At 39.4% G+C, this 25863-nt stretch overlaps 1 protein-coding gene across 1 annotated transcript in view; it reads left to right on the plus strand.

Moving 5' to 3' along the window:
* LOC129024160 (ribonuclease inhibitor-like) overlaps positions 1–17161 on the plus strand; it is a 29235-nt gene extending 12074 nt beyond the window's left edge. The window contains exons 3-9 of the mRNA XM_063660363.1: positions 1051–1221; positions 1336–1506; positions 8537–8716; positions 9344–9514; positions 9618–9784; positions 10376–10546; positions 15042–17161. Of these exons, the coding sequence (XP_063516433.1) occupies positions 1166–1221; positions 1336–1506; positions 8537–8716; positions 9344–9514; positions 9618–9774 (735 nt within the window). The 5' untranslated portion in view covers positions 1051–1165 and the 3' untranslated portion in view covers positions 9775–9784; positions 10376–10546; positions 15042–17161. The remainder of the gene's footprint in view (positions 1–1050; positions 1222–1335; positions 1507–8536; positions 8717–9343; positions 9515–9617; positions 9785–10375; positions 10547–15041) is intronic.
* Positions 17162–25863: the final 8702 nt, after the last annotated feature.

Raw genomic sequence — 25863 nt, forward strand, 5'->3', positions numbered from 1 at the left:
TGTTTTCTATGATCCCGTATTTGTATGTATGTGTGTGTTTGCATATGTTTGTATGTTTCTATAATCTTGGAGAACAGAATGAGGGAGGATATATAGCAGACTCAACGTTAATTATCTCTGGGAAGTGGGGTTGGACTGGAGGTTAGAAAAAAGTTTTTAACTTTAAAATACATTTTTCTCTAATTTCGCTTGTTATAAAGAGCATATAACTAACTATATGTATGCATGCATCACAAATCTGGAAAGTTATATACTAACACTTTAACAGTGGTTATCTTTGGGTAATAGGAATACAGTACTTTAAAAAATATTCCTGACATTTTTCTCTATTGTAAAATTGTTTGTAATAACCGTGTTTTGTTTTTCAAAATTGAAAAAAAAATGTTTCTCCCAGTAACAGCTGATCATTGTAAATAATTTTTAAGTGCTTGGAAAGTACTTCTATAATCCTACCCTTCCTTCAACCTGGGTGATAATCCCTCTTAATAGTTATATAGTCTTTTAGATGGGCCATAGCAAGTAATTTTTAGTTTTTCAAACGAAGCATCTTCTCTCCTCTGTGGCCCTTGCACAGGCTCCTCTGTGCATGCACGGATTTCTCCTCATCCCCTCCTGCTCTCTCCACTCGCATTCTCTTCATTCACCTAACTCCTATACAGTTTCTATTCCCTTTTCATGATAGTGCTCAAACATTTCTTCCTCTTGTATTTCCTGATTCTCCAGACCCCACCTCAAGCTAGGCTGAATTGTGCAACCTTTTTGTGTCCCCATAACAACTTGTGCATATGTCTGGCAGTACTTTTCACACTGTATTGTAATCTGTGATTTTCTCGTCATTTTTCTCCATCACCTGGGGATTCCTTGAGGGTTTAGTCTGTGTCTTAATTATCTTTGTGTTTTCAGCATCTAGCACAGCGGTAAGCACCCAATATATTAATTATTGAATGAATTGAAATAATTTATTACATCAGTAAGGTGCTAACAAGTACCTCTAAAGATATCTCTATTTTTTTTTTGTTTGATTCTGAAATGTATTTTTTCTCCACACAGACTGATTTTCTGTCGCCTCACAGCTTCTTGTGGTAGAGACCTCTCCTCAGTATTTGAAACTAACCAGCATCTGACAGATTTAGAATTTGTAAAAAATACCCTCGAAGATTCAGGAATGAATCTTCTGTGCGAAGGATTAAAACAGCCCAACTGTGTATTACAGACATTGAGGTAATTGTAGCAGGATAATTTGTTATTTGATATTCTTATTTTGGGGGTCAATTTCTATTTCTGTTGGGGGAGAGCATGAATGTGGTAATGAGGTCATTCTTCTGTTCTCTAAAGGTTGTACTGGTGCCTTATCTCTTCTGCTTCTTGTGGGGCTCTAGCAGCTGTTCTTAGCACCAATCAGTGGCTCACTGAACTGGAATTTAGTGAGACAAAACTGGAAGCTTCAGCTTTGAAATTGCTCTATGAAGGCTTAAAAGATCCAAATTGCAAATTACAGAAGCTCAAGTAAGTTGTAACTGTTAGTTTTCATTCTGCAGGAATATTTGAAAAATATGCAACTCAAGACGGATGTCTTAGGATCAAAACACATTTCAAGGAGTCATGAAGAGGAGGAATAAATGTGGCAGTCCCCAAAGTTACTTCTGTGTAACAAGTTTAGGAAGACAATTTTCATTTTAAGTGGAAACATTATCAATAACAATAATAATAACACATGCTTAGCAATTATTGAGTACTAAGCGTTGTGCTGAGTATGCACAAATTCTTTTAATCTGCACAACAGCTGTGAGAGATCCAGATTATTACTCGTATTTTCGCAGATGAGGAAATGGAAGAGGTCCAATGTAGTTAGGGTAAAAAAAAATGGCAGAGGCCCAATTCAAAACTCAGATGTGTCTGACATCAAGTCCACCATAATCACATTAATTAAAAAAAGTATTATACATGTTAGTCAAGGTTCTCCAGAGAAACAGAACTAATTGCGTGTGTGTGTGTGTGTGTGTGTGTGTGTGTGTGTGTGGAGAGAGAGAGAGAGAGAGAGCCAGAGCCAGAAACAGATTTATTTTTAAAAATTGGCTTATGCAGTTATGGAGGCTGGCAAGTCCAAAATCTGAATGGTAGGCCGGCAGGCTAGAGAATTGGGAAAGAGTCAGTGTTGTGGTTTGAGCCTGAAGGTTGTCTGGTGGTAGAACTCCCTTTTCTGAGGAAGTCAGTCTTTTTCTATTAAGGCTTTCAACTGACTGGATGAAGCCAAACCATACTATGGAGGATAATCTACTTTACTCAAAATGTACTGATTAGAACGTAAATCTCACCTAAAAAGTACTTTCACAGGAACATCTAGAATAATACTTGACAAAATATCTGGGTACCATGGCCTAGCCAAGTTGACATATAAAATTAATCATCACAATATGTATGTGAGATTTTTTTTAAAGCAAAAGCTCTTTAGCATTCAAGTGTTATGAAATCCACATTGAAAACTGATTTTATGCAAAGTACCTCTATTTAAAATTTCTAAATTGGGGAGATATAAATGCATCTCCATATGAGCTCTCTCTCTTTTTTTTTAATGCACAAGGATTTATTCTCTCTCTTTTTTTAATTATACTTTAAGTTTTAGGGTACATGTGCACAGCATGCAGGTTAGTTACATATGTATACATGTGCCATGTTGGTCTGCTGCACCCATTAATTCGTCATTTAGCATTAGGTATATCTCCTAATGCTATCCCTCCCCCAGCCCCCCACCCCACAACAGGCCCCAGTGTGTGATGTTCCCCTTCCTGTGTCCATGTGTTCTCATTGTTCAATTCCCACCTGTTAGTGAGAACATGCGGTGTTTGGTTTTTTGTCCTTGTGACAGTTTGCTGAGAATGATGGTTTCCAGCTTCATCCATGTCCCTACAAAGGACATGAACTCATCCTTTTTTATGGCTGCATAGTATTCCATGGTGTATATGTGTCACATTTTCTTAATCCAGTCTATCATTGTTGGACATTTGGGTTGGTTCCAAGTCTTTGCTATTGTGAATAGTGCGGCAATAAACATACGTGTGCATGTATCTTTATAGCAGCATGTTTTATAATCCTTTGGGTATATACCCAGTAATGGGATGGCTGGGTCAAATGATAATTCTAGGTCTAGATCCCTGAGGAATCGCCACACTGACTTCCACAATGGTTGAACTAGTTTACAGTCCCACCAACAGTGTAAAAGCATTCTTATCTCTCCATATCCTCTCCAGCATCTGTTTTTTCCTGACTTTTTAATGATCACCATTCTAACTGGTGTGAGATGGTATCTCATTGTGGTTTTGATTTGCATTTCTCTGATGGCCAGTGATGATGAGCATTTTTTCATGTGTCTTTTGGCTGCATAAATGTCTTCTTTTGAGAAATGACTGTTCATGTCCTTCACCCACTTGTTGATGGGGTTGTTTGTTTTTTTCTTATAAATTTGTTTGAGTTCATTGTATGTTCTGGATATTAGCCCTTTCTCAGATGAGTAGGTTGCAAAAATTTTCTCCCATTCTGTAGGTTGCCTGTTCACTCTGATGGTAGTTTCTTTTGCTGTGCAGAAGCTCTTTAGTTTAATTAGATCCCATTTGTCAATTTTGGCTTTTGTTGCCATTGCTTTTGGTGTTTTAGACATGAAGTCCTTCCCCATGCCCATGTCCTGAATGGTATTGCCTAGGTTTTCTTCTGGGGTTTTTATGGGTTTAGGTCTAACATTTAAGTCTTTAAACTATCTTGAATTAATTTTTGTGTAAGGTGTAAGGAAGGGATCCAGTTTCAGCTTTCTACATATGGCTAGCCAGTTTTCCCAGCACCATTTATTAAATAGGGACTCCTTTCCCCATTGCTTGTTTTTGTCAGGTTTGTCAAAGATCAGATGGTTGTAGATATGCAACATTATTTCTGAGGCCTCTGTTCTGTTCCATTGGTCTATATCTCTGTTTTGGTACCAGTACCATGCTGTTTTGGTTACTGTAGCCTTGTAGTGTAGTTTGAAGTCAGGTAGCATGATGCCTCCAGCTTTGTTCTTTTTGCTTAGGATTGACTTGGCAATGCGGGCTCTTTTCTGGTTCCATATGAACTTTAAAGTAGTTTTTTCCAATTCTGTGAAGAAAGTCATTGGTAGCTTGATGGGGATGGCATTGAATCTATAAATTACCTTGGGCGGTATGGCCATTTTCACAATTTTTATTCTTCCTACCCATGAGCATGGAATGTTCTTCCATTTGTTTGTATCCTCTTTTATTTCGTTGAGCAGTGGTTTGTAGTTCTCCTTGAAGAGGTCCTTCACATCCCTTGTAAGTTGGATTCCTAGGTATTTTATTCTCTTTGAAGCAATTGTGAATGGGAGTTCACTCATGATTTGACTCTCTGTTTGTCTGTTATTGGTGTATAAGAATGCTTGTGATTTTTGCACATTGATTTTGTATCCTGAGACTTTGCTGAAGTTGCCTATCAGCTTAAAGAGATTTTGGGCTGAGACAATGGGGTTTTCTAGATATACAATCATGTCATCTGCAAACAGGGACAATTTGACTTCCTCTTTTCCTAATTGAATACCCTTTATTTCCTTATCCTCCCTTATTGTCCTGGCCAGAACTTCCAACACTATGTTGAATAGGAGTGGTGAGAGAGGGCATCCCTGTCTTGTGCCAGTTTTGAAAGGGAATGCTTCCCATTTTTGCCCATTCAGTATGATATTGGCTGTGGGTCTGTCATAGATAGCTCTTATTACTTTGGGATACGTCCCATCAATACCTAATTTATTGAGAGTTTTTAGCATGAGGGGTTGTTGAATTTTGTCAAAGGCCTTTTCTGCATCTATTGAGACAATCATGTGGTTTTTGTCTTTGGTTCTGTTTATATGCTGGATTACGTTTATTGATTTGTGTATGTTGAACCAGCCTTGCATCCCAGGGATGAAGCCCACTTGATCATGGTAGATAAGCTTTTTGATGTGCTGCTGGATTCAGTTTGCCAGTATTTTATTGAGGATTTTTGCATCGATGTTCATCAGGGATATTGGTCTAAAATTCTCTTTTTTTTTTTTGTGTCTCTGCCAGGCTTTGGGATCAGGATGATGCTGGCCTCATAAAATGAGTTAGAGAGGATTCCCTCTTTTTCTGTTGATTGGAACAGTTTCAGAAGGAATGGTACCAGCTCCTCCTTGTACCTCTGGTAGAATTCAGCTGTGAATCTATCTGGTCCTGGACTTTTTTTGGTTGATAAGCTATTAATTATTGCCTAAATTTCAGAGCCTGTTATTGGTCTATTCAGAGATTCAAGTTCTTCCTGGTTTAGTCTTGGGAGAGTGTATGTGTTGAGGAATTTATCCATTTCTTCTAGATTTTCTAGTTTATTTGCATAGAGGTGTTTATAGTATTCTCTGATGGTAGTCTGTATTTCTGTGGGATCGGTGGTGATATCCCCTTTATCATTTTTTATTGCATCTATTTGATTCTTCTCTCTTTTATTCTTTATTAGTCTTGCTAGTGGTGTATCAATTTTGTTGATCTTTTCAAAAAACCAGCTCCTGGATTCATTGATTTTTTGAAGGGTTTTTTGTGTCTCTATTTCCTTCAGTTCTGCTCTGATCTTAGTTATTTCTTGCCTTCTGCTAGCTTTTGCATGTGTTTGCTCCTGCGTCTCTAGTTCTTTTAATAGTGATGTTAGGGTGTCAATTTTAGATATTTCCTGCTTTCTCTTGTGGGCATTTAGTGCTATAAATTTCCCTCTACACACTGCTTTGAATGTGTCCCAGAGATTCTGGTATGTTGTGTCTTTGTTCTCACTGGTTTCAAAGAACATCTTTATTTCTGCCTTCATTTCGTTATGTACCCCGTAGTCATTCAGGAGCAGGTTGTTCAGTCTCCATGTAGTTGAATGGTTTTGAGTGAGTTCCTTAATCCTGAGTTCTAGTTTGATTGCACTGTGGTCTGAGAAACAGTTTGTTATAATATCTGTTCTTTTACATTTGCTGAGGAGTGCTTTACTTCCAACTATGTGGTCAATTTTGGAATAGGTGTGGTGTGGTGCTGAGAAGAATGTATATTCTGTTGATTTGGGGTGGAGAGTTCTGTATATGTCTATTAGGTCTGCTTGGTGCAGAGCTGAGTTCAATTCTTGGATATCCTTGTTGACTTTCTGTCTTGTTGATCTGTCTAATGTTGACAGTGGGGTGTTAAAGTCTCCCATTATTATTGTGTGGGAGTCTAAGACTCTTTGTAGGTCTCTAAGGACTTGCTTTATGAATCTGGGTGTTCCTGCGTTGGGTGCATATATATTTAGAATAGTTAGCTCTTCTTGTTAAATTGATTCTTTTACCATTATGTAATGGCGTTCTTTGTCTCTTTTGATCTTTGTTGGTTTAAAGTCTGTTTTATCAGAGACTAGGATTGCAACCCCTGCCTTTTTTTGTTTTCCATTTGCTTGGTAGATCTTCCTCCATCCCTTTATTTTGAGCCTATGTGTGTCTCTCCATGTGAGATGGGTTTCCTGAATACAGTACCCTGATGGGTCTTAACTCTTTATCCAATTTGCCAGTCTGTGTCTTTTAATTGGAGCATTTAGCCCTTTTACATTTAAGGTTGATATTGTTATGTGTGAATTTGATCCTGCCATTATGATGTTAGCTGGTTATTTTGCTCGATAGTTGATGTGGTTTCTTCCTAGCCTCGATGGTCTTTACAATTTGGCATGTTTTTGCAGTGGCTAGTACCGGTTATTCCTTTCCATGTTTAGTGCTTCCTTCAGGAGCTCTCATAAGGCAAGCCTGGTGGCGACAAAATCTCTCAGCATTTGCTTGTCTGTAAAGGATTTTATTTCTCCTTCAATTATGAAGCTTAGTTTGGCTGGATATGAAATTCTGGGTTGAAAATTCTTTTCTTTAAGAATGTTGAATATTGGTCCCCACTCTCTTCTGGCTTGTAGAGTTTCTGCTGAGAGATCCGCTGTTAGTCTGATGGGCTTCCCTTTGTGGGTAACCAGACCTTTCTCTCTGGCTGCCCTTAACATTTTTTCCTTCATTTCAACTTTGGTGAATCTGACAATTATGTGTCTTGGAGTTGCTCTTCTCGAGGAGTATCTTTGTGGCGTTCTCTGTGTTTCCCGAATTTGAATATTGGCCTTCCTTGCTAGATTGGGGAAGTTTTCCTGGATAATATCCTGCAGAGTGTTTTTCAACTTGGTTCCATTCTCCCCGTCACTTTCAGGTACACCAATCAGACGTAGATTTGGTCTTTTCACATAGTCCCATATTTCTTGAGCTCTCTTTAAGATTGAGTTTATAGTCTTTAGAAAAAAATTGAAAGATTTGGCCAGGTGCGGTGGCTCACACCTGTAATCCAAGCACTTTGGGAGGCTGAGGCGGAGTGATCATGAGGTCAGGAAATCAAGACCATCCTGGCCAACATGGTTATACCCTGTCTCTACTAAAAATACAAAAATTAGCTGGGCGTGGTGGCGTGCACCTGAAGTCCCAGCTACTCAGGAGGCTGAGGCAGGAGAATCGCTTGAACCCAGGAGGCAGAGGTTGCAGCGAGCTGAGATCGTTCCACTGCATTCCAACCTGGGCAACAGAGCGAGTCTCCATCTCCTCCCCGAGAAAAAAAAAAGAAGAAAAAAAGAAAAGAAAAGAAAAAATCGAAAGATTTAAAGCCTGTAGTGTATATCTAGAAATTCTTGAAAGTGATAGGAGAAAAAGTTGATGGAAAAAGATTCAAGGAATTGGACTACTTAATATGGAGAAACAAAGATTAAGAGACAGGGACGTCAGTAAGAACCACTCTTTGTGACAAAGAAAGAATATTATGGGCTGGGCCTCCCTAAGGATGGCAAATTAATAATGACATTTAGATAAGAGGAAAAGAAGGACCTTATTATTGTGTGTGTGATGGGGTCTCACTGGAGTGCAGTGGCATGATCTCAGCTCACTGCAACCTCTGCCTCCTGAGCTCAATCTATCTTCCCACCTCAGCTTCGTGAGTAGCCGGGACTACAGACATGTGCCACAATGCCTAGTTTTTTTTTGTTTTTGTTTTTGTTTTTGTTTTGAGATGGGCTTCTGCCATGTTGCCCAGGATGGTTTCAAACTCATGGGCTCAAGCAGCCCACCCACCTCGGCCTCCCGAAGTTCTGGGATTATAGACGTGAACCACAAGAAAGACCTTTTGCCTATAAAATTTATGATTATTGGATTCATCTCCTGGGATTTGAAAGAAGATATGAGATAGAGTGTTAAATTCATACAAGGATTTAAAATGAGATTAGATCATCTTAATATTTCCTCCCAACCTTTTCTTAAACAGTCAACATTTATTGAGTTTCCACTGTGGGACACATTGTTAATGAAATTATTGCCCATGTCCTTGCCATGGGGATAGGGGGCTGTGACATGCTCAAGACTGGGTGTCTTGTATCTGTGGGTCTTGATTTTCTGTGTTCATGCAATATTGTTGATAGGGAGTGAATAGTACACTAAAAAGTCATCAATTGTGTCTCTGTACATCCTTCCCTTCAGGTTATGTGCTAGCCTTCACCCAGAAGGCCCAGAAGCTGTTTGCAAGTATCTTTCTTGTGTTCTTATTTGCAACCCACACCTCACTGAGTTGAACCTGAGTGAAAATCCCTTGGGGGACATAGGGGTGAACTATCTTTGTGTGGGTCTCAGACATTCCAACTGCAAAGTGGAGAAACTAGAGTAAGTTTCTTAGAACTTATCTGGTGTCATCTAATGACTATTGAACTTGTTGTGTACCTACTATGTGCCTGGTGCTTGCTAGAAGTTATCTCACTTTAATCTGTCCTTACAATCATATAAGGTGGATTTTTAAAATCCTCATTGTACAGGTGAGGAAACTGGGGTTCAGGGAGAAAAATGACTGTTCCACAGTCACACTACTAATAAGTCAGGATGTGGCTCCAAAATCTATCTCCAAATGTCATGTTCTTTCTAGTATACCACAGCTGTTTATGCTTACAGGAATGACAGTTAAATATTAACTATATAAAGAGTAGTTACTATGTACCCAACATTGGGCTAGATGTGAGTGGAGTTATCAAAATTCTGCAAATGACAAGGCTGTCCTTAGGACACAGATGTGTGTCAAATTCCACGGAATTATTTGAAATGCTAGATGAGCCCAGGGGAGAGGAGAAGGTCACTGCGAGCTAGACACCTCAGGAGGAGGTTCTGAGAGGAAAGTAGGGGAGGGGCTAGAACTTAAAGGATGGCAAGGACTTAGCTAAGTGGGCAGATGGGCAGAACATTTCTAGGAAGCCAAAATGATGGCAGAGGCTGATTTTTCTTTTCTTTTTCTCTTGATAGCTTGAGCACATGTCACCTCACAGATGCTACCTGTGTTGAGCTCTATTCTTTCTTGCAAGAGAGTCAGACTTTAAAAGAGCTGTTTGTGTTTGCCAATGTCCTGGGGGACACAGGAGTACAGCATCTCTGCGAAGGTCTGCAGCACACAAAGGGTGTAATTGAGAATCTTGTGTAAGTGTCTGCTTGTCCTTGTCCTTCTGCCTTGGGATTTGAGAGTCAGTGGGACACCCTGCTGCCATAGATAACAGCCGCCTTGTCATCCTCATCCCTCTAGGCTTTCTGAATATTCCCTCTCTGCAGCTTGTTGTGAACCCCTTGCCCAAGTCCTGAGCTCCACCCAGAGCCTGACAAGGCTGCTTCTGATTAATAACAAAATTGAAGATATGGGACTGAAATTGCTGTGTGAAGAATTAAAACAGCCTGTCATTTAAAAGATCTGGCGTAAGTATCATGGACTATAGCCACGGGCAAAATTTCCTGATGTTTCAGCAACTCCCAAAATTAAATGAGTATTTTTTGGCCTGGTGAGTAAATCTCCAAGGAAACAGTAAATGAAGAACCGAATAATTTACAGGGAATAAATCATTCTTTCTCTACAGTCTCTCCCTGGCCTTGGCCCAAGGGATTTTTTTTGCATGACACTCTGATTTCTTGTTTTTTTTTTTCTAATGGGCAAACACAATTCTTAAAGTGACCCAGAGCAGATTTAATCATGCCAGCCTTCTCTACCTTACTTCCTGGCAGGTTGTGGACCTGTCACCTGACTGAAGTGTGTTGTCAGGATTTGTGCAATGCACTGTACACCAATGAACACCTGAGAGACCTTGACCTCAGTGACAATGCCTTAGGGGACGAGGGCATGCAGGTGCTGTGTGAAGGGCTGAAACGCCCCTGTTGTAAACTACAGACTTTGTGATATGTGCACAGAGACTCTGTCTACTGGGCCTTTATTCTAGGCTGTATATGAAAGAGAGGGCCACTGGGAACTTGGGATAAAAGCGATTACCTTCCTGAATCTTCGATCACTCACAGGTTAGCAGAATGTCATCTTACAGATGCATGCTGTGGAGCCCTCGCCTCTGTCCTCAACAGAAATGAGAACCTAACATTGCTAGACTTAAGTGGAAATGACCTGAAGGATTTTGGAGTGCAGGTGCTATGTGATGAGCTGATTCATCCAATATGTAAACTTCAGACATTCTAGTAAGTCACTGGCGAGGGAAGTGGAAGGGAAGGGGTCAAGACAGGCATATTGGGTTTGGTCATAGCCCATTGTAGTGAGGAAAGAGAAGAAAACTGAGGGCAGGCCAAGCCTGCGTTACCTTACTAGTAAAGTAAGTGAAATTACCAATAGGCCTATCCTCCCTGGACATGAGCAGGGAGAGGCAAAGGACAGTCTTCTCTGTTATCAACCTGTTAAAGGAAGTAACGTGGTATAAGAAAAAGATCATAGGATTTAGGGTTTGCTAGGTTTGGCTTAAATCCTAGGTCTAGCATCTACTAGCTATATGACCATGCTTAATGTCAGTATCCTTGTCTATAAAATGGTGATAATGCTAGTACCTGACTACCTGGGGTTAACATGGGCGTTGCATTGAGACTGCAGTTATGAATGTGCCTAGTACAACCCCTTCGCACATAGGAGGTACTCTACAAATGTTACCCTCTTTCCATTTCCACGTCTAACTGCTAGAGGGCTTGATGTATACATTTTGAGAGTCTTCCAACACTCAAGGGATGAAGCTATAATGGTACAGTTACAGAGGGTGGAGGTCTTGGCCCTCTCTGGTCAGTGTCTGTCTGTCAACTCAGCAGGCTGGCATGATACACAAAGTAATTCTTAATTAAAATACAACAGTGCTCTGTTGGCAGCTAACCAGTGACCAAATGGCCATTCATTTCTGACATTCAGAACTGGAATACATAATGGAAAGTAAAGACCGAGTGCAAAAATTCTACATTCCAAAACCAGTTTGATGGATAAATGAGAACAGCATAAAAGCCTGATTACGAGTCTGGCTAAAACAGAAGCTGGTTCTCTACTAGCCAGGTGAAGTCTGTTAGTTTTGAAGGTCCAAGAGTGTGGTGATTACTGCCCAAGAAAAGGGAATTATTTACAACATGATAAGCCTCAGAGGTTAGGAATTTCTTTGGTGTCTTTCTCAGAAAGAAGTGGATGAAATCTTTATTATCAATAGGTTGAAATAAGCTCAACAATCAACCTTAATGTTTCCTTAAATGTAGAGTAATTTAGTGTGGTAGCATTCCACAGTGTTGATGCTATAATAAAGGTCCTAAGTAGCAGAAAGGAGAAATCATTTTGTCAGTGATGGCATGCCATTATTTTTTTATTGTAAGTTGTTATGCCATTTCCTATTTTGCTCATGTTTTGTCTTTTAACCAATATACTTCCATTGTGTTTTCAGTCCAACTTTCAAACCCTTATAAATTGTCAATCCAGTTGATAGCAGTGTGCAATAATAGCTCTGAGTGCAAAATAAAGGACACACACATACAAAGTAGACATAATTTGCTGACTTCAAATACATTTTAAATGTTAGAATGTATATCAGACAAAACTGAAGTCAATACAAGTATATGCTTACCCAAGTAAAGTGAGTAGAATATAAGGATCATTTAGTGTGGTGAGCTGGACAGGAATAAATCCAGGAGAGCCTCCTAGAAGGGGGAGTTGTATCTGAATATTGGAAAGGTTGGAGGAAGGTTATTTTCTAAGACCTGCTTGAGTGCAGGGTCTGAATCCTATTCCTTGCTGTATTTTCCCCTGTAAACTTCCTGGCACAGTGCTTTGCATATAGTAAGTACATATAGGAGATCAGTTAGTGATTTGGGCTCAAGGCAAGGAGACAGTTAATGATATGTTAAACAAACAAAACAAAACAAAACAGGTGTCTTGGCCGGGCATAGTAGCTCATGTCTGTAATCCCAGCACCTTGGGAGGCCAAGGCAGGCGATCACCTGAGGCCGGGAGTTTGAGACCAGCCTGGCAAACATAGTGAGACCCCGTCTCTACTAAAAATACAAAAACATTGGCAGGGCGTAGTGGCCTATGCCTGTAATCCCAGCTACTCGGGAGGCTGGGGCAGGAGAATCGCTTGAACCTGGGAAGCAGAGATTGCATTGAACTGAGATCATGCCACTGTACTCCAGCCTGGGCAAAAAGTGAGACTCTGTCTCAAAAAAAAAAGAAAAAAGAAAAAAAACCAGATTTTTTTGACATTCAGAAGGTCAAGTGAAAAGAAGAGGAGGTTGCCTCAAAGGGAAAAAAGCTCATGTTTATTCATTCCATAATCATTCCACTTGCTGAATACCTCTTATGTACCTGACAAATGTGCCAGGTGCTGGGGAGACAAGAATAAATAAGATAGGAGACACGACCTGTGCTCTTCAGGGGCCAGTGGGCCTAGTAGTAGAGACAGGCACATAAACTGATTAGTGCAATGATATACTTATGAGCTATTAAGAGAGCCATGGCAGGATACAATTAACCTAGCCCAGGAGGGTCAGAGAAAGCTTCTTGGAGGAAGAGCCACCTGAGTTGAGTCTTAGGACTGTAGCTAGTGGCAATGGGGGTAAAAGTGGAGAAGGGTAGTCCAGACTTAGGAGATAGCATGAGCAAAGATACCCAGACAATAAATAGCATGGTTTATGATACTTGATGGGGATAAGGTTGGGGTATCTCTAGGAAGTTTGGTATTGCTGGAGCATAAAATACAAAGCAGAGTATGTCAAGAAATGAGACTGGGGAGTTAGTCAGGACCTTGTGTACCATGTGTGATGAGTAAGACCTGTTAGCAGAATTCTCAGTACAAGTTCAGTCATCTCTGTTTCTCTCACATGCTCTAGTAGTAGTACATTTTGAGGCATCTCCTCACCCCAACTTTCTAAACTGGTCCCAAAGATGGGGCCAGTTTTGCTTTCAAAGCTAGATAGAGAAGCATTCTACTGTTGCTGCTATTTCTCACTGCCACATCGGGTTGATCTTGAGAACTGACCCTACACAGTCCAACAGAAGCTTGGAGACTGGACAGAGATGCCCTGGCTGGTCCAGTATCCCTGCCAGCCCTGCCTGCAGTGGCATTACACTTGGGCTGCAGAGTTACAGATATCTTAGTCTTCACCCAAATGTGCAGCTGTTGTTCGATGAAGTACCATATATGTCAGGGTGACAGGGTCTAGAGAAGCTCCTTTCATCAGCCACAGGTACATATGTGGTGAAGCCTGGCCTTGCCCATAAAGATGTAGGCCCTTGATTTGAGACAGGGATACCACTTAAGTCTTCTTCTTTCTTCAAGGTAATTTTATTTTGGGGTCTTGGTGCCTTCCCAGGCACTGGACTTTGGATGAAACGCTGTTCCTCATCTTGATACATATTCCTAATTCTAAATTGGGAAAGAAGAGATTACGGGTAACTGGTCTCTTAACTCCCAAAAGACCTTTGGGCTTCCTAAGCAAATTGATCCACTTTTTCCCCAGCAGCGAGTTCTACTTATCAGGAAGAAAGGCAGCTTTTGCTGAGTCACTCAAAAAATTCTAAAGGTCTTGTTACACTTCTATGGCATTAAATGTCTACTTACCCTACAATTACATAACTAACAGGGTCACTCATTTCACTTTGCTAGATAAAGATTAGCTTCTATCCATTAAAAACTAAAAGTGATACTTTGCTACACACTTGAAAGAGCTTGTAATTCTTTTGTAGTCAGTGGGTTTTAATCGTGGTTACACACACTGAGTTTGAAAGGCCTGGTGGGGTGGGGGGCAGATGCTCAGGAAGTTTTCTAGTAGGTAGGTGGTTGGATGCAGGAGTGTGCCCTGGGAAGTGATCATCCACGAAGAGGTGATAGCTGAATCTATGAAAGTGCATGAGATCTACTAGGAAAAGTGAGAAGAGAAAAACCTCTCAGGAGTATCACCGGGGAATAAGCCCTGGAAGATACCAATTTTAAAGAGATGGGTATGGAAAGGAAAACTTATGAAGAGAACCAGGAGAAAATGGTGTCCTGAAAGCTAAGGGAAAAGTGAATTTCAAGGAAGAAGTGCTCAACAGTATGAAATGCAGCAGAGAGATCCAATAGGATGAGCACTGTGAAGTGTCCACTGGATTTAGCAATTAGCAGGTCATAGAAGACCTTGTCAAGGGCTGTTTTAGTGGTGTGGTAGGGCTGGAAACCACATTGTAGTGACTTGAAGAGATAGATGATAAACAAATGGAGAAAGAGAGAAGAGATTACTTTTTAAAGAAGTTTATGAAAAGGAGAATAGATTTGGGGTTGTAGCTAGAGGAAACTGTGGAACTAGAAGAAGCAGGGATTTGTTTTTTTCCTTTTTTGCCCTGTTTTGAGACAGGCAAATTTGTAGGCCTGTAGAAAGGAGCCCATAGAGAGGAAGAGGTTGCAGCTACAGGAGTAAAAACTAATGGACTAATGGAGCAGGGCCTTGGACAAGGCAGGGAGGGACAGGAGTGATATTTCAAGAGAAAGAGTTAAGAAATTTATCTTTTGAGACTCAGGGAAAGCTGCTAAGGCTGGAGGAGGAGGTAGATAACTGAGTGGATGAAGTAACTCAGTGGTGCCATGGAGCAAGTGTGAATTGGAATCTTATCCCTGAGAATAGGAAAGCTACTGCAGGCATCTCTTGGCTTGACTTAATGCAAGATTTTTTCCCTTTTTCACAGCATTGACACAGATCATTTACATAAAGATACATTTAGAAAGATGGAAGTTTTAAAAATGAGCAAGCCTGGAATCACCTGGTAGTTTCCAAGGAGAGCTCCTGAATTGACTGCATATGGACCCCTCCATCTGACGCCGTCTTTAACAGTTGTGCAATATTATTTTTCCAAACTGTTAACCTTTGCTGAGGATGCTAGTGTGAAACAAGCAGCAGTGATTGTTGTTTCTTACATACAACTATCCACTAAGTAGGATGTAAAACGCAGAAGCACTTTAGTTTAAATGCCTTCAGCATATAATACCTTACATTCATAATATTTATGTTGCAATGTTTACTATGCTTTTACAAGAACCCTCAGAGGTGGGAAGATGAGGCTCTGAGAGGTTGTGACTAGCTCCAGGTCATACAGCTCTTTAGAGGGAAGTCAAAACTGGAATTTATCCAGGTCTGTCAACACCCAGACCATGCGTGGAAACAGTAGAAAAAACACACATAAATGAGTCCACTTAAAGAGACAAGGTACTTGAAATGATTAAACAACAAGAGAGTATACAAACACATGTTATATCTTATGGTGCTGATTTTAAATACATTTCTAATTCATGAAAGAAGAATGAGCTGGACTAATAGGGAATGGCTTCATGGAAGAGGTGAGACTTGATGAGGGCCTTGAAGAGTGAGTAGGATTAAGGTGAGAATACAGTGGCCAGTGGCTATAGGACTGCACGGCAACAGGGCTGTGTTTGTGAGCAGCTCACCAAAAGAGCCTAGGGAGAAAGAAATGTTTGCACTAAAATTTCTTGAGCTGCCACAATATCCATAATCCTAGGCTTCTGAGGGTGCTCTCCAGTTCCCAGTCTCATCTCCCTTTCTGAACTTTGAATACCTTCCGAATGTGTTTGTATTTGTTCATGGCCTTCTAAGACTGACTCAGTCTTGATCTCTGACAGCATCTTACATAGCCAAGCATGGATCCTATACAACCCCCTGTTTTTCTCTCTGCCTAGCTTTCATAAAACACCAGATGAGGCAGTGGAGAAAGGGAGTGCCAGGCAACGAAATAGCACAAAGTCAGTGAAATAGTGAACATGATGTGGGATCAACAGAAAGTAGGCCAGCCTTATTAAAGTGTAGAGATGTCTCCAGAAGCTATAACTAGCTGTGTGACCCTGAATATGTCACTTGGATTCCTGAAACCTCACTTTCCTTATCTATGAAATGGGGATAAGTTGACATTAACCTTGCAGGGCTGTTTCCCAACATGGTACTTTCCCCACAGTAGGCACCTGTTAGTTGTAGCTGTTTGCGTGTTTACCTGTAGTATAACTCAGCTGTATAATGGAGCTCCTAGATTTTCTTGCAGTGTAAATCATGTGAAGTGTGCATTTGAACTAAATGTATGTGCTGGACACAATGAACCTAGTGGAGGAAAAGACTCATAGTGGGAAGTTATTCCAGAAGAGAGGTTGTAGTATAGCACAGCTGCTCCATGGCTTTATCCATCATCATGTATTGTTCTTCACTGCCCTGGGAGGTAGTAACACTCAATAAGCAGACCAGGTCTATTCTAAGAAAAATGGTCAAGAGAGCAGTTTGTCTCCAGTTTTCTAAAGTTTTCTTTGCTTTTAGTTATGTAACACATTTATTGCACATTTATTACGTGCCAGATTTTGTGTTAAGTGTTGACTTGGCAGAAATGAATATGCCTTTTCCTGTGCAATTCCTCTACCGTGTTCTCTGACTGCCTTAGTCCGTCTGTCAGTCTGGAAAACATCTGATAAAACTCGGTCTCACTAAGATCTTAAAGATATAATGTTAAATGAGAAATTGCACAACCGTGTGTGTGCACAATCCAGTTTGTGTACAAAAGGATATATATGCATGTGTATGTATGTGTCCAGAAAATCTATGGAAGGATATATACAAGAAACTGCTAACAGTGATTACTCTGGCAAGAGGAATTTGGCAAGCAGGGGCAGTGGGGAGAAGAGGAAAGACCTTTTCATCAATAGCCTTCTGTCGTACTTGGTGGTTTTTTTTCCTTTTTTTTTTTTAACCGTGTGCATGTTTTACTTTTACAATTAATAAACATGATGTTAAAATAAAAATCATATTGAGGAGTAGTTTTTTTCTTTTTTTAATTTTTATTATTTTATTTGTCCATAAGTTATTGGGGTACAGGTGGTATTTGGTTACATGAGTAAATTCTTCAGTGGTGATTTGTGAGATTTTGGTGCACCCATCACCAAGCAGTATACACTGCACTGTATTTGTAGTCTTTTATCCCTCACCCTCCTCCCACTCTTTCCCCCAAGTCCCCAAAGTCCATTGTATCATTCTTATGCCTTTGCGTCCTGATAGCTTAGCTCACACATATCAATGAGAACATATGATGTTTAGTTTTCCATTCCTGAGTTACTTCACTTAGAATAATAGTCTCCAGTCTTATCCAGGTCACTGCAAATGCTGTTATTCATTCCTTTTTATGGCTAAGTAGTATTCCATCATATATATATACACCACAGTTTCTTTATCTACTCGTTGATTGATGGGCATTTGGGTTGGTTCCATGATTTTGCAATTGTGAATTGTGCTGCTGTAAACATGCATGTGCAAGTATCTTTTTTGAATAATGACTTCTTTTCCTCTGGATAGATACCCAGTAGTGGGATTGCTGGATCAAATGGTAGTTCTACTTTTAGTTCTTTAAGGAATCTCCACACTGTTTTCCATAGTGACCGTACTAGTTTACATTTCCACCAGCAGTATAGAAGTGTTCCCTGATCACCACACCTACGCCGACATTTACTGTTTTTTTTTTTTTTATTATTATGGCCATTCTTGCAGGAGTAAGGTAGTATTGCATTGTGGTTTTGATTTGCATTTCCCTGATCATTAGTGATGTTGAGCATTTTTTCATATGTTTGTTGGCTATTTGTATACCCTTTTGAGAATTGTCTATTCATGACCTTAGCCCACTTTTTGGTGGGATTTTTTTTCTTATTGATTTTTTTGCATTCATTGTAGATTTTGGATATTAGTCCTTTGTCAGATGTATAGATTGTGAAGATTTTTTTCCCACTCTGTGGGTTGTCTGTTTACTCTGCTGGCTGTTCCTTTTCCTGTGCAAAAGCGCTTTAGTTTAATTAGGTCCCAGCTATTTATCTTTGTTTTTATTATATTTGGTTTTGGGTTCTTGGTCATGAAATCCTTGCCTAAGCCAATGTCTAGAAGGGTTTTTCCAATGTTATCTTCTAGAATTTTTATAGTTTCAGGTCTTAGGTTTAAGCTCTTAATCCATCTTGAGTTGATTTTTGTATAAGGTGAGAGATGAAGATCCAGTTTCATTCTCCTACATGTGGCTAGCCAATTATCCCAGCACCATTTGTTGAAAAGGGTGTCTTTTCCCCACGTTATGCTTTTGTTTTCTTTATTGAAGATCAGTTGGCTGTAAGTATTTGGGTTTATTTCTAGGTTCTCTCTTCTGTTCCATTGGTCTGTGTGCCTGTTTTTATACCAGTACCATGCTGTTTTGGTGACCATGGCCTTATAGTATAGTTGGAAATCAGGTAGTGTGATGCCTCCAGATTTGTTATTTTTGCTTTGTCTTCCTTTGGCTGTGCAGACTCTTTTTGGTTCCATATGAATTTTAGAATTGTTTTTTCTAACTCTGTGAAGAATGATGGTGGTAATTTGATGGGGATTGTGTTGAATTTGTCAATTGTTTTTGGCAGTGTAGTCATTTTCACAATATTGATTCTACCCATCGATGAGCATGGGATGTGTTTCTATTTGTGTTGTCTATGATTTCTTGCAGCAGTGTTTTATAGTTTTCCTTGTAGAGGTCTTTTTACTCCTTTGTTAGTTATATTCCTATATTCCTAAATATTTTACTTTTTTGCTGCTGTTGTAAAAAGGGTTGAGTTCTTGGTTTGATTCTCTGCTTGGTGCTGTTGGTGTATAAAAGAGCTACTGACTTGTGTACATTAATCTTGTATCTGGAAACTTTGCTGAATTCTTTTATCAGTTCTAGGAGCTTTCTGGAGGAGTCCTTAGGGTTTTCAAGGTAAACAATCATATCATCAGCAAACAGGGGCAGTTTGATTTCCTCTTTACCGATTTGGATGCCCTTTATTTCTTTCTCTTGTCTGATTGCTCTGGCTAGGATTTCCAGTACTGTGTTGAAGAGGAGTGGTGAGAGTGGGCATCCTTGTCTTGTTCCCATTCTCAGAGGGAATGCTTTCAATTTTTCTCCATTCAGTATTATGTTGGCTGTGGGTTTGTCATAGATGGCTTTTATTACATTAAGGTATGTCCCTCGTGTGCTGATTTTGCTGATGGTTTTAATCGTAAAGTGCTGCTGGATTTTGTCGAATGCTTTTTCTGCATCTATTGAGATGATCATGTGATTTTTGTTTTTAATTCTGTTTATGTGGTGCATCACATTTATTGACTTGTGTATGTTAAACCATTCCTGCATCTCTGGTATGAAACCCACTTGATGGCGGTGGATTATCTTTTTGATATGTTGTTAATTCGGTTAGCTAGTATTTTGTTAAGGATTTTGGCATCTATGTTCATCAAGGATATCGCTCTGTAGTTTTCTTTTTTGGTTGTGTCCTTTCCTGGTTTTGGTATTAGGGTGATGCTAGCTTCATAGAATGAATTAGGGAGGATTCCTTCTTTATCTTGTGGGATAGAGTCAAAAGGATTGGTACCAATTCTTCTTTGAATGTCTGGTAGAATTCCGCTCTGACTCCACCTGGTCCTGGGCTTTTTTGGTTGGTAATTTTTAAATCACCATTTCAGTCTTGCTGCTTGTTATTAGTCTGTTTAGGATATCTAATTCTTCCTGATTTACGCTAGGAGGGTTGTATTTTTCCAGGAATTTATCCATATCTTCTAGGTTTTCAAGTTTATGTGCATAAAGATGTTCATAGTAGCCTTGAATGATCTTTTGTATTTCAGTGGTGTCAGTTGTAATATCTCGTTTCGTTTATTAGTGAGGTTATTTGGATTTTCTCTCTTCTTTTCTTGGTTAATCTTGCTAATGGTCTATCAATTTTATTTATCTTTTCAAAGAACCAGTTTTTTATTTCATTTAGCTTTTGTATTTTTTTGTTGTTGTTGTAGTTGTTTCAATTTCATTTAGTTCTGCTCTGATCTCAGTTATTTCCTTTCTTCTGCTGGGTTTGGGCTTGGTTTTTTCTTGTTTCTGTAGTTCCTTGAGGTGTGACCGTAGATCGTCTGTTTGTGCTCTTTCAGACTTTTTGATGTAGGCATTTGGGGCTATGAACTTTCCTCTTATCACCGCCTTAGTTGTATCCCAGAGGTTTTGCTAGGTTGTGTCATTATTGTCATCCAGTTTGAAGAATATTTAAATTTCCATCTTGATTTCGTTTTTGACCCAGTGCTTATTCAGGAGCAGGTTATTTAATTTCCATGTATTTGTGTGGTTTTGAAGGTTCGTTTTGGAGTTGATTTCCAGTTTTATTCCACTGTGGTCTGAGAGAGTGCTTGATATAATTTCAGTTTTCTTAAATTTACTGAAGCTCGTTTTATGGCCTATCATATGGTCTATGTTGGAGAAAGTTCCATGTGCTGTTGAATAGAATGTGTATTCTGTGGTTGTTGGATGAAATGTTCTGTATATATCTGTTAAGTCCATTTGTTCCAAGGTATAGTTTAAATCCAGTGTTTCTTTGTTGACTTTCTTTCTTGATGACCTGGCTAGTGCTGTCAGTGGACTATTGAAGTCCCCCACTATTATTGTGTTGCTATCTATCTCATTTCTTAGGTCTATTAGTAACTATTTTATAAATTTGGGAGCTGCAGTTTTAGGTGCATATATGTTTAGGATTGTGATATTTTCCTGTTGGACAAGACTTTTTACCATTATATAATGTCCCTCTTTGTCTCTTTTAACTGCTGTTACTTTAAAGTTTGTTTTGTCTGTAAGAATAGCCACCCTGCTCGCTTTTGGTGTCCATTTGCATGAAATGCCTTTTTCCACCCGTTTACTTTATGTGAGTCCTTACGTGTTAGATGAGTCTCCTGAAGGCAGCAGTTGGTTGGTGAACTCTTATCCATTCTGCAGTTCTGTATCTTTTAAGTGGAGCATTCAGGCCATTTACATTCCATGTTAGTATTGAAATGTGAGGTACCATTGTATTTAACATGCTCTTTGTTGCCTGTGTACTTTGATTTTTTTGTTTGTTTGCTTTTTGTTTTTACTTTTTAACTTAGTATTTTGGTTTTATAGATCTTGTGTGATATATGCTTTAAAGAGGTTCTGTTTTGATGTGTTTCCAGGACTTGTTTCAAGATTTAGAGCTCCTTTTAGCAGTTCTTGTAGTGGTGGCTTGGTAATGGTGAATTCTCTCAGCATTTGTTTGTCTGAAAACGACTGTATCTTTCCTTCATATGATGCTTAGTTTTGCTGGATACAAAATTCTTGACTGAAAATTGTTTTATTTGAAGAGGCTGAAAACAGGGTCCCAAATCCCTTCTAGCTTGTAGGGTTCCTGCTGAGAAATTTGCTGTTAATCCGATAGGTTTTCCTTTATATGTTACCTGTTATGCCTCACAGCTCTTAAGATTCTTTCCTTCATCTTAACTTTGGATAACCTGATGACAATGTGCCTAGGCAAAGATCTTTTTGCAATGAATTTCCCTGGCGTTCTTTGTGCTTCTTGTATTTGCGTGTCTAGGTCTCTAGCAAGGCCGGGGAAGTTTTCCTCGATTATTCCCCCAAATGTGTTTTCCAAGCTTTTAGAATTTTATTCTTCCTCAGGAACACCAATTATTCTTAGGTTTGGTCATTTAACATAATTCCAGACTTCTTGGAGGCTTTGTTCATATTTTCTTATTCTTTTTTCTTTGTCTTTGTTGGATTGGCTTAATTCAAAGACATTGTCTTCAAGCTCTGAATTTCTTTCTTCTACCTGTTTAGTTCTGTTGCTGAGATTTTCCAGAGCATTTTGCATTTCTAAAAGTGTGTCCAAAGTTTCCTGAATTTTTTATTGCTTTTTCTTTAAGCTATCTAGTTCTTTGAATATTTCTCCCTTCACTTCTTGTGTCATTTTTTGGGTTTCCTTGCTTTCGGTTTTGCCTTTCTCGAGTCCCTCCTTGATTAGCTTAATGACTAACCCCCTGAATTCTTTTTCAAGTAAATCAGAGATTTCTTCTTGGTTTGGGTCCATTGCTGGTGAACTAGTATGATTTTTGAGGGGTGTTGACGAGCCTTTTTTTTTGTCATATTACCAGGGTTGGTTTTCTGGCTCCTTCTCATTTGAGTAGGCTCTGTCAGACAGAAGGTCTGGGGCTGAAGGCTGTCGTTCAGATTTTTTTGTCCCACGAGGTGTTCCCTTGATGTTGTACTCTTCCCCTTTTCCTGTGGATGTGGCTTCCTGTGAGCCAAACTGCAGTGATTGTTGTCTCTTGTCTGGGTCTAGCCACCCAACAAGTCTACCTGGCTCCAGGCTGATACTGGGGGTTGTCTGCACAGATTCCCGTGATGTAAACCATCTATGGGTCTCTCAGCTTTGGATACCAGCGCCTGTTCCTGTGGAGGTGGCAGAGGGTGCAGTGGACTCCATGAGGGTCCTTAGCTTTGGTGGTTTAATGCTCTATTTTTGTGCTGGTTGGTCTCCTGCCAGGAGGTGGCACTTTCCAGAAAACATCAGCTGTAGTAGTATGAAGAGGGACCGGCGGTGGGGGTCCCCAGAACTCCCAAGATTTTATGCCCTTTTTCTTCCACTACCGGGGCAGGCAGGGAAGGACCATCAGGTGCAGGTGGGGCTAGGCTTGTCTGAGCCTAGACTCTCCTTGGGTGGGTCTTGCTGCTGCAGCTGTAGGGGATGAGGATGAGATTACCAGGTCACTGGAGTTGTGTACCTAGGAGGATTATGGCTGCCTCTGCTGAGTCATGCAGGTTGTCAGGGAAGTGGGGGAAAGCTGGCAGTCACAGTCCTCACCCAGCTCCCATGCAAACCTAAGGGCCATCTCACTGCCATCATGCCACCTGCCATAGCTCTGATTCTGTTCCCAGGCAGAGGGCAAGACAGGCTTGAAAACTTGCCCAAGGCTTTCTGCCTCCCAGCTGTGAAAGAAAAGGGCTTTAGTTCTTCCACCACTTGTGAAGTCTGTAAGCTGGTTTGCACCCTCCCTGAGTTCTGGCCAGGAGACTTCTTGCCCCATTCAAATTGTTACAGAGTTCAGCTAGAGATTTCCTTCTCCCTGTGGAGTTTTACCCCCTGCTCCTCTGGCTACCCTCCTGATGGATCCCTATCGTGCCAGGCAGGAATGGGCTTCTTGGGGACTCAGCGAGCTCCCAGGGCCTTTCTGCTGCTTCCTCTACCCCTGTATTTTTCTCGGCTCAGCTCTTTAACTTGACTTAGCTCCGGGTAAAATCAGGAACTTCTCCTGCAAACAGACCTTCAGCTTCTCCAGTGGGGATGTGTGTTCAGGAGAGGAGGGTCTCCCTTTCCAACTTCTGCAGATGGGGCACTTAAAAGTATTTGGGGTGCCTCCTGGGTCCTGCAGGAGCAGTCTGCTTCCTTCAGAGGGTCTGTGGGTCCTCTCAGGATTGCTGGTTTGTTCTTGCAGTTGATCTGGAGCTAAAAATCACAATGTCATTTTTATTATTTTAAAACATGATGGTTTAGAAGAAAATATAGGGGCAGGGATTTATAAGCATGACATTAAAAACTCAAAGGAAAAGAACGAAAGATTTGATAACATCATAAAACCTCTTTATGAAAAACTACACTATATATATAATTAAAAGACTAGTGACAAACTGAAAATACTTATTTGGCACACATATAAATCAGAAGGCTAATATCCATAATGTAAAGAACAACAAATCAGTATAAGAACCACAAAACGTGGAGTGCTTCCACTTTCTAGCAATGATGGAGTAACAGTCACTGGATTTAGCCTGCCATCTTAACAACTCAAAAAATGAGCAAAATATATGAAACAACAATTTTTGTACATTAGATAACAGGCAGAGTTGGGACAAATAAAAAAACAGATGGTAGATTTAAAAAGAACCATATCAATAATCATATAAGTTAATGGTTTCACAGCAATCCAGTTAAAAGGCTGAGAGGTTGGTAGAATGGAAAAAAAATTGTTTAAAACACAACTATATGTTGCCTATAGGAAACATAATTTAAGCATAAAAACACAAATAGGTTAAACATAAAAGATGTACCACGTTAACATTAATTTTTAAAAAGCCAGAATGACTATATAATTATCAGAGAAAGTAGACTGCAAGGCAAAGAATGCTATCAAGATAAAGAGAGCTGTTTCATAATGATAAATTGGCTAATTCATCGTGAGGACATAACAATGCTAACTATATATGTATCTAATAACAGACACTCAAAATACATGAAGCAAAAACTGGCTGAACCTAAGAAGTAGACAAATACACAATTACAGGCAGAGACTTTGGCGCCTCTCTCTCACTAACTGTTAGACCAAAGAGAGAGAAAATCAGTCAGAATATAGAATACTGAAACAACACAAATAACTTGATTTAATTAACATTTATATAATACTCAACCAAACAACAGAAAACATGCTCTTTTCAAGTGTACATTGAAAATATACCAAGATAGACCATATCTGGGTCATATAACAAGTCTCAGTAAAGTTAAAGAATTCAAGTCACACGAAGTATGTCCTCTGACCACATGGAATTAAATTTAAAAAGATAAAAGAAAGATATATGGAAATCCCCCAAATATTTGGAAAATAAATAACACATTTTAAAATAATCCATGGCTCATAAAGGAAGTCTTAAGGGAAATTATAAAGTATTTTAAACTGAATGAAAAAACATGAGATATATGTATTTGTAGAATATAGGCAATGCAGTGTGCTATGAGGGAAATGTACTAAACAGCTCTGTTAGTAAAGAAAGGTTTTAAATCATTGACTTCAGCTTCCACAATAAGACATTAGAAAAAGAAAATCAAGTGTAATTAAGAGTAAGTAGAAGAAAGGAAATAATAAATAGAAAAAGAAATCAGTACAATAGAAAAAATCAGTGAAACCAAATGCTGGTTCTTTGAGAAGATAATAAAATTCATAAACCTTTAGCAAGTTGACTAGGAAAAAGGAAGAGAAGACACAACTTCTCAATATCAGGAATGAGAGTGAGCCACCATTACCAATCCTACAGACATTAAAAAGATAATAAGGGAGTATTACGAATAACTTTATATCAAAATTTTATAAATTAGATTGGACAAATATTTTGAAGAACACAAACTACCAAAGCTAACTCAAGAACAAAAAAATAGAAAACCTAAATAGCCCAATATCTAGAAATTAAATTTTATTTGAAAACCTTCCCACAAAAGAAACTTTAGGCATAAATGTCTCCACTGGTGAATTCTACCAAACACCACTTCTACACAAGAAGAAAAAATAAATGCCACTTCTACACAAAATCTTTGACAAATTTGAAGTAAACATTTCCTAACATTCTATGAGGTCAACATTACCCTGCTACCCAAACCAGAAAAAGATATTACAAGGAAAGAAAACTATACCCCAATATCTATTATAGAGATAGATGCAAAAGTAACTTAAAATTTTAGCAAATAAAATCCAGCAATATAAAATTGGTCATTATGAACAATTGGGCTTCATCTTAGAAATGCAAGGATGATGCAACATTCACAAATTCGTATAATTTATCATTTGGACAAACTGAAGAAAAAACATGATTATATCAATAGATGCAGAAGAAAATCATTTGCCAGACTCCAACATTCGTTGCTGATAAAAAAAAATAACTAGGA

This window comes from Pongo pygmaeus, chromosome X, assembly GCF_028885625.2.
Source record: "Pongo pygmaeus isolate AG05252 chromosome X, NHGRI_mPonPyg2-v2.0_pri, whole genome shotgun sequence".
Taxonomy (NCBI): domain Eukaryota; kingdom Metazoa; phylum Chordata; class Mammalia; order Primates; family Hominidae; genus Pongo; species Pongo pygmaeus.